The 9597-nt window shown below is 37.8% G+C and overlaps 2 protein-coding genes across 2 annotated transcripts; both read right to left on the bottom strand.

The window, feature by feature from the left end:
• Nucleotides 1–526: 526 nt before the first annotated feature.
• Nucleotides 527–1656, bottom strand: LOC5573897. Its single transcript, XM_001654882.2, has 2 exons — nt 1455–1656; nt 527–1395 (listed from the first exon to the last, which is right to left on the bottom strand). Exons 1-2 carry the CDS (start codon nt 1650–1652, stop codon nt 928–930), a joined length of 666 nt encoding a protein of 221 aa, XP_001654932.2. The 5' UTR covers nt 1653–1656; the 3' UTR covers nt 527–927.
• Nucleotides 1657–1941: 285 nt separating this feature from the next.
• On the bottom strand, nt 1942–4156 carry LOC5573893. The gene has a single exon (XM_001654883.2). The coding sequence runs from the start codon at nt 4009–4011 to the stop codon at nt 2095–2097; it is 1917 nt and encodes a 638-aa protein (XP_001654933.2). The 5' UTR covers nt 4012–4156; the 3' UTR covers nt 1942–2094.
• Nucleotides 4157–9597: the final 5441 nt, after the last annotated feature.

A 9597-nucleotide genomic window follows, 5' to 3' on the forward strand; every position in this document is an offset into this window, starting at 1 on the left:
GACTGAAAAGTGTTCCACAGTGTTATTAGTATTGGGGTTCACACAGACAATGTCGCCATTTCACAGTATAATAAATCATCTCGAAAACAAATTCAAAGCCCCCCTGAGCAGTCTTTTGGTTACGCCAATATTAGATCTTGTAGTTCTTATTGACTGTTTTTCCGGAAGTTCTTTAATAACTGAGAACTTACGTTGTATTCATCAAAATTGGCAGTAAAATTCTCCAAAGATTTCTGAGCATGTACCAAAATGAAAATTCTTCAATGTGTAACAAATTATGTTCGTTGATTAAAAGTACTTTATTTCAGGAAGTTCTTGGGTGACCGTGATTTTCCACCATCGTTTTTTTTAAATGTATTATTTAAATTTAATTGAATTACCAAAAGCGCATATTGCATGGATAATTATCCATTATGCGCCTTATTAAGTATGTAGGTTCTAAGACGTTTATTCCAAGAAGTTCTTGGAAGAATCAGAATATTTCTTAAATGCAACACAACAATAATGGATAAGAGATTCAAGGATGTCTTTCTTTAACATTTGTTTCAAAGTTTTAATTTTCAGATATTTAAATTCTAATTATTTTTACAGAGCAACTTTTCCTTCCAACAGTCTTAACCTATGACCTGTAATCAACAGTTTTCATGTTGCACTGATTCATAGATAACATACACTTATTTTTGGAAACGCATTTATTTGTGACTTGATGTTCTTTCGATATAAAACTGGGCCACTGTTGTGTGCAGTTAATCAAGCATTAACCCCATTCCGGAATTCATCAACCGTTATAATGAATATAGTGCAGAACGCGCTCTCTTCGGAATCCAACCTTTTCGAATAAACCTACAGAAGCATTATTTGTCGATGTTACAGCGGCCCTGGCATTCATATTTCGGTCAACTAGTTTAGCTATCATGGCCTTCAGAACTATCTCCGCAAACCCTCTTCGACGATACCTTTTATGATAATCCTGATAATCCCCAAGTTATTTAACAAGCACCATGCTACCAACTCGTCATGCTCGTTGAACAATGCCACATTAGGATTCCAAGTTATGTATCGGGAAATTGTGAACTCTGATTTACTGTTAGGATAATCTGAAAGGGCGTTAAGGTACGGAGCGTGGCATGTTTCAAGAGATCCTAAGCGAAATCCTAGTGGGGGTTCAACATCGATCTCCTTCTTGTTCAGAACCTTGACATAGAGATCCGCTTCCATTAGGTGCTCTTCACTAGACAGTTTGTTCATTCTCGTGAGAACGCTTTCCAATGCAGTTTGATTTTGTTTCGTAATTCCAACTATTCGATACGAGGAACTCCAATTAATTAGTTCCAAGACATGCTCCAGTGATTCATTGGATTGCTCTAGTGTAAAGAAGTACAGTTCATGGCGATCCTACAAATCGTAACATTCAAATTAAATTATTGCATCACTCCATAAAACAAAAAGCCTACCCTCAAGATAAACGTTCCATTTTCGCGCCATGTTTCACCAAGACCGAGAATCTGAAGATGTTGAATCTCGGGATCACGAACTCTCCAGTTGATGCAATTCTGCACGGCATTGAATGGAATTTCGTTTCCATTTAGAAACAGATCACGCAGTTTGGGCCAATCGGTATGATGAATAACAACTAGTTTCATGGATGCCATTTTTGGCGTGAATGAATGCCGTCAAATCGATTTTGAGAACGTTATCAGTTTCAAAAGGTTACTTTAAGATAGGCTTGTTATCATCTTGCTTTCAAATAGACGCTAAATTGGACTTTGTTATCTTTTGGTATTTGAATATATCGGTACTCTGGAAAGATTGCCTATACTTCCTAATTACAAACTTTGTTGTACTGTACGGTAGTATTTGGAACAATTTCGGATGTATCGCTATCATACTATGACAAACTTATTGTCTTCAAATGAAACACATTCGGTTACGACGACTAGAATACGTTTATTTTCTATATATACACAACACTTACATTAACATTTTAATGAAACAACAGTTGAACAAAGCACTCGGAAGCAAATTTTAACTGAATAAACTGTTGTCATCTACTAATATTACTTGTGTTACCATTGAGTTTCGAGAATACCTACCCTAATAGCATCGGGGCTTTACGACCCAAAGCGATTCCACCTTTAGCCTAAGCCAATCCAGTGCGTTGAACTGACATGCCGCGTACGGTTGAACGGTCGATGGGTAGAAGAACTTTGACGAAGGTCCCTCCGGATAACCCTTTGCGGTGGTTGCTGCCTTGGTTTCGCCCAGTTTTGCCGGCTGATCCATGTTGTAAAAATAGTAGCTGTAGGTTGTACTGGAATTGGTTTGAACGGTGGTGACGTTCAACGGGGCCAATTGCTGAGCGTGGAAGTTGTCGGAACGATCCAGAAGCGCAGGTTGACTTCGGACTAATCGATAAGGACAACTTTCCTGGAAGATGTCCAGTACGAAGCCTTGAACGTTTGGGAAGCGATTGCGAACAGTTCGAACTCGGATGATTTTCGGTACATTGCTCCACTGCGTAGTGTACACCATTCCGGAACGGCAACCGCAGATGCGACGACCGTCGATTTCTAGGAAAGCGTCGGCACAGTTCAATCGATCATCACCAAGTAGGAAGTATTTGAAGCTGATGACCAGTCGGCAGGTGTTTGGTGAAAACCGGTAGATTTGGTAGGCACAATCGCGGTTGAATGTTTCGTAACTGGGGAAATTGGGGCTGACCAGATAGAATCGCTTCTGGTTGAACACGTTGCGGCAGCATTGGGGAAGTCCGGGAAGGATCGGGGGCAAGAATGGTGGCACTGGGATATCCTGGCGCTGTGGTTTACTGGAGGACGTATTCTCCGCCAGCTCTATTTCTGGATCTAAAACGCTAGGTTGATATCCAGGAGGTGCGCCGCCAATGGAATTTGTACCGCCTCCACTATTTGGAGGATAGGTTGGATAACTGGGATAGGATGGGTTAGGATTGGTTGGGTTAACTGAAGTACAGGGAGTGTATTGGCAATTGGGGTTGGGGTAGATGGGAGTTCCAGCTCCAGGATACGTTGGATTGTTTGGATAGTTGGGATAACTCGGAGGATACGTCGGGGGGTTATTGGGATATGAAGGGGAATTTGGATATACAGGATAGCTATTACCTGGATAGTTAGGGTAACTTGGAGTCATTGGAATAGGAATTGGATATGAGGGATAGTTAGTTCCTGGATTATACGGATAACAATTCGGGTACGGATTGCAAGCCGGAGGACATACATTTGTAGGGGGATAATAAGGAGGTACGGTGTTTCCAGACGGGGGTAGATATCCATTTCCACCTGGACTGAACTCAGGTGGAATATCCTGGCGACTGCTAACGGAAAACGTTCCATTGATCGTAGGATACCCGTTTTCTTCGGTGACTGCTGGATCCGTCGTTTCTTCAGCCACTTCAATTGTGGTGTAAACAGTATAACTCGTAGACGTTTCTGTGGCTTCATTATCTTCACAAGGCTGTCTAGTTACGACCAGCCGAAATCCTCTATCACTACCCCACCCATCCGTCACAAATTTGATCTTCAGAATTCCGTCTGTTGAATTGTAAGTCTTCGAACCAAGCACGGTCCCGCAAAGGATCTCTTCATCTCCAATCACCAAACGATCTTTGTAGCAATTTCTCGACGGTTCCAATGCGAAATCCAAAAACTGAAAATGGTACTGGCTGCTGCACACAAACGGCGATTTGAAAGTGTATTCACAACGCAGCTCTTCTCCGTATTGATCCGGGTATCCAGGAGACATTATCTCATTTTGTAGTCTTTTGAAAACTCCTCCACATTCTACAGAACTTCGCTCACTAGCAACATAATAGCTTACACGTGAATAGTTATCGTTTTTCCCCAACTCTTCATATTGGTTGACCATTCGGAAGTCTTCATCACAATGCACAAATCGAACCACCAGTTCCAACAAACACCAAATCAGCACAGTTCTGATTGTCTTTTGCCTTAAAACTGCGTTCGCCATGTTCATTAAAAACGTCCAATTTAGCCTCAAGCCTAAGACAAGCAAACCGATTGTTAGCAAAGCGACTTACACGACTATCGAACAGATTAAACTTTTTCCATTATGGTCCGTTGCGTGCTCGGCGACCTAAGCGGATTGGACGACCGGCGGAAGATGAATGCAAAACTTTTCAACGCGATGATCAATATTTAAAACCGTTTAAGACCCACCCGAAAGCCTTTGGTGACGGGGGTGTGGCGGCAGAAGATTAAACATAAGACACTCACCATTACCACCCTTCGGTGACGAAAGACAGCAACAGTCAGTCAACATAGTCGCTAGTTTAGCCCGGTGCGTTCTCGTGAAACAGGTTACGGTGTGGGGTGCGTAAGCTTGAGAGAAGATGCAAACCGAAGACATGGTTTGCTGTTGAACAGAGGTGTTTATGGGAGGTTAGGAACCCCCCAGTGAACCACGTATCGTATAAGAATGTGCATTCACAATCACATATTCGTACGTCCGAAATCAAAATCGCACAACATGCCAGATTAAGCATTATCAATATGAACACAAGTTGTATATAAATACCCAATGCGATTCATAAACGACAATCTGTGTTGACATTAAAACATGTCGTAAATAGTACAACATAAAATCGCGTCAAGTTGTATAAACTGATAGATCATAAATTAATTCAGAAAGTATCATATGAAATCGCAATAACTTAGCAAAAATTGACACCCAAACTTGGTATATGCTCACGATGGGCCTCAAAGAACAACATAGCAAGTGTCACTGAACATGAAAAATGAATTAATGTTGGCAAATAAGCACGTCACTGATATGTAAACCTCGGTAGTAAAGTGGTAAGATTACTAATCTTAAAGTCCCGCATTCGAGGCTTGGTGGAAACATCTTTTCTATTTTTATCCAAATTTTGTGGCATCGTATATCTGATCACAAAAAGTCTAAAAAAGTCGTGCCAAGTACGCATACAGCCTCTACTTTGATATGTATATAGCTTTCTTGTGCATTCTATACGATTGAATTGATTCATATAGAATGATGTATAACAAAAGTTTTATTGGCCTTGATTATCGGTAAGTAGTTTAAAAATGGTGCAAACTGTAAGCTTAATGTAAAGTTGAAATTAAGCGTGACATAATTTGTGTACCGACCGCAACAAGCGAGTCAAATTGTCTTCTCAGTTCAATTTTAAATTATTGAAAATTATATGTAAAAATGGTCTCATGCAGGCCACAACACTGAAAAAATAAATAATTCACAATCAAATTAAAAAAAGTCCATTTTTTATTTGGATGATTTTTTTTCTCAAGATAACTAATTGTGTTTACTGCCAATTTCAATACATCGCGATATGGGCATAAAAGGATTCTGTATAGTGTCAAACAAGTATTGTTGAGCTCTTGGTAATTTTGATAATTTAAGTTTCAGTTCTAGGACATTATCCAAACCCCAGAACGGCATTCCTCAGAATAACGTTCCTAGGAAATCAATTCCTCAGAATGAGACATTCCCCAGGAGGCCGATCCCCGGAATAGGACAATTCCTAGAATCGTTTTTATTCATTTTCAAAATACGAAAAAAATAATTTGGTTCTGTTTATTTTTTTTATAGTCGATAAAAAAATGAATTGTCAGACGCAGTCTAAATTTATGTCATTCCTTGAATGCTGTCATGCAATCCTTTTTCAGTTCTGCGTTGGATAGTTCATTTCAGTTTTGATTTCGACAATAATTCTTCATTCACTCATTTTATACTTATTACACACTGGTGGTAAACGTACCATGGTACAATTATCTTGAAATGAGTTTTATACTGATAATTGTCTTCAATCAAGTCAACCTTGGAATACTTTTCTTGACAACTTGTAGTATGACATATATACTATTTACCTCTCTGAGGTATTACACAATATTCAGCTTATAAATATCTCATATATTCTGCCTTCCTTCCTCAGCCGAGTGGTTACAGTCCGCGGCTACAAAGCACAGTCATGCTGAAGGTGTCTGGGCTCGATTCTCGGTCGGTCCAGAATCTTTTCGTAATGGAAATATACGCCACACGATATACGAACGCAAAAATGGCAATTTGGCAAAGAAAGCTCTCAGTTAATAACTGTGGAAGTGCTCATAAGTACACTAAGCTGAGAAGCAGGCTCTGTCCAAGTGAGGACGTTAATGCCAAGAAGAAGAAGAAGATATTCTGCCGAATGCTTGAAGAACCACATTTAGTTTTGATATCCACCGTTTTTAAAGAACAAGTAGAATTTACTGTGGAAGCCTTCTATGGCATTTATGGAACGAGACAAATCATCTAAGGTGCGTCCATAGGCCACGTGGTCATCTATGGGGGGTTCTAGCCAAAGACCACAACCACGACGGGTTGAGGTCGGGTTCGGGCTAGAAAAAAGTCGGGTTCAGTCGGGATTGGGTCGGGTTTGATGAGCATTATGCAAAAAGTAACAACAAGAATGCTTTCTTATTCTTTTCTAACTCGTGTTTTGTCACATTTTTTTCAGTTCGGGTTTAAGCATAGATTTTTTTGGGGTTCGATTTGGGTCCGGTTTTTAGAAAAGAAAATAAGTCGGGTACGGGTCGAGCTAAGGTTTGTAAAATGTGAAACCCGACCATCTCTGAAACGAGTTTGAGTTGACGGATTGCCCTCTAATTTTCACAGTAGCTTCTGGGTTCTAAAATTTAGAATCATTTAATGAATCAATTTGGGGTGTAACTAACTTGAGATTTTTAAATTTGATTTTAATAATATAAAAATGGACAATCCTGATTGGCATATTATTATCATCTTGTATTAATTTCAGTTAAATGCTGTTGTAACAAATCGAATGTAACAAATATGGGGTCATGCACAAATTAAGTCACGTTCAAAGGGAGGGAGGAAATCGAGTCGAGCGCAACAAGTGTTACAAAATTTTTGAACTCATACAAAAAGTGTGACAAGGGGGGGTCAAAAAAGTGGAAATTTAGCGTGACATAATTTGTGTACCATCCCTATGCAGTTATGGGCACTGCCCATGTGTAACCTACCTTAATCACCAGGTGTATTTTTTATTTGCAAGCCCAAAAAAAAAAAAAAAACGAAAAATATTAAAAATTTTGGATGGTTGGAATCATCAGATTTGTGAAAATTTTGTAATTATGGCAGAGTTGATAGAAGTTTTTTTTTTATATTTTAAGGATATGACCAAAAGCGAAATATAGGCATAGTTGTCGTGCTTAGAATGTGTACTATTTATACTACTTCATTTTAATTTTTGCACTACACTTAACTAAAAACTTAACGATCTGAGCACACGGATGCCTGGTTTTACTCTGTCCAGTAGCCAATTTTTAGAAGATGGCAGCACCCAGTGGATTCATCTGCTCCTTCAATTCGTTCTACCATTTTTGTGCGACTATTGGGTGAGTTATCGAAAACCCCTTCAGAAACGTAGTCGTTTTTGGTTACAGTGATACGAATTCTCGCTAAAGTGTGACCTACTGTGTTTTGTTATTAAAAACGTGAATTTTCACAAACATATATACTTATACAAACAAGAAAATCTAAAGATTGGTACCAACCGGTTACAAAGAAGCAACAATTTTAGTAAACTACCAAACTTTTCTCATTCATAATTTTTCTCGCTTACCAACATTACACCTTTTCCAGCCTTTACCAATTTGTTGGTTTCTTTTCAATGATAGGAAAGGGTATGGGTGGCTTATATGAGTGTCATGTTTATGTTCAACACCATTCCTTTTCTTTTGGATCATCATGTAGTGCGACACACTACCAATCACCACTCAACAAGCATAGGGTCGTAGGATTGATTCTCAGTTGATTGACAAAAAACATGTTTGAATAGGAACATCATAGGTATCGAAGGAGAAAGAGAAAAAATGTTGTTTTGCTCAATGTGAAACGTTACGTTCTAGATGTTATCATTTTTGACAGCGAAGTATGAAATACCTGAAGGCCTAGCATTTTGGCAGCATTTAAGGCGCATACACGGATTGCTAGCGACCAATGACTTACAATAAAGGCACACATACTACTAAATAAATGCTTTTCTAAGTGCTTACTGGTTGCTCATTGATTGATTCCAACACAGAGCGAAATAAGAAAAACTCAGCTGTCACTGAAAAAGACGACCGTCATCGTGAGTTTCGTCTCAGGAATGAACACCGAGAAACACAAAAAACTGTCAATTGAATGTCGTGTGACACGATGACAATCATACAATCATAAGTTATGCATACACTCCAAAAATTTGTCATGGTCAAATCATTACAATAAACATATAGCTTTTTTCCATAATGATTTTCATATAACTCTTATTTAGAATTCATACAGATAGAGTTTATTATAAAAATCACATAACATTCAAACGAAAAGACCATAAATATAAAGGATATAATAATTCAATGGAAGCTGGTGTCATATACAAAATCATATAACTTTCGTATGAATTTAAAGTGAATTATTATTGTTTCTTTAATAATAATGAACGGATTTTTAATTGGCATTTGCTACATTTGATTATCCAGAATAATATTTAAAAAATAATAAAATCGTTGAAGTAAATTTAAAATTGTTTACTCAACATTTCTTCCATGCAAAGTTAGAGAAATTCATAAAAAAGATTTCCTTGATTTTAGAGGGAACTGATACTTCGACATTCTTTAAATCTTTCATTATCCGGGTGTTTATTCACTATCTTCAATATCATCTCATAGGTCCACGTCGCACAGTGATTCCTCTCCATAAAAAAGATGGAAAGAAATCTTGAAAAATATTTCTAATATTCTAATGAAGTTTCTTTTTTCTAATAGACCAGATTGTGTATTTTTTTGGAAACTTTAGCATCATCGCTCGGTTGACTTATATTAAATGTTTTTTTTCATATTTCAGAAGTCTATATTATCAACATGTGATATTGGCTTCGTCAAGCTATACGGCACTTGAGCCCGGTTAGTCAAACGACAGATAATCTATATTGCGCAAGCTGAGATTGAGATTTACCGAAACTTGAGAGAAAAATCTTCAAATTGAGACTAGTGTGGTATTTGTGCGAATGTGTGCTCACATTAAAAAGCTAAGTTGAATTTCATTTGGGTTTCCTCATATATTTTACAAAGGAGCAAAGAGTACACTTACGTCGATCATGTTCTTCAAAATGCTCTAAAAATTCAATTTTCACTCAATCTTCATAAAATTTTGAAAAAATATTATTCAATCATCGTATAAAAATACAAAAATATTTTGGGAATAAATGGTGAGAACAAATTTTTCGACTTTTTTTCCGCCATCGCATCACTGTGCGTCGGTCAACAATTCAGAGAGAATTTCTGAAATAATGAAAAATTTCCCTGAAATTAAGTCCAAAACCAACAACCAAAAAAAAAAAATAACCTGCTTTGATAACGTCAGGCAGAACTTCGAAGGTTCATAGTTGCATAGAATTTTGAGTAATAAGTCTTCAACGCCCAATTTTGATTTCAAGACAATTTTTTCAAAGGTCTTTTCAAAGGTAAGCTGCAGAAATCAGCTGTTTTTGATTATACTGCTATTTTCTTAAAATATTTCAGAATT

Source organism: Aedes aegypti, chromosome 2, assembly GCF_002204515.2.
Source record: "Aedes aegypti strain LVP_AGWG chromosome 2, AaegL5.0 Primary Assembly, whole genome shotgun sequence".
Classification (NCBI taxonomy): domain Eukaryota; kingdom Metazoa; phylum Arthropoda; class Insecta; order Diptera; family Culicidae; genus Aedes; species Aedes aegypti.

Coding starts and splice junctions, on each gene's coding strand:
- LOC5573897 (XM_001654882.2), bottom strand. CDS start 1,652: ATGGCATCCATGAAACTAGTTGTTATTCATCATACCGATTGGCCCAAA. Junction 1,396..1,454: donor ATGGAACGTTTATCTTGAGG/GTAGGCTTTTTG, acceptor TACGATTTGTAG/GATCGCCATGAACTGTACTT.
- LOC5573893 (XM_001654883.2), bottom strand. CDS start 4,011: ATGAACATGGCGAACGCAGTTTTAAGGCAAAAGACAATCAGAACTGTG.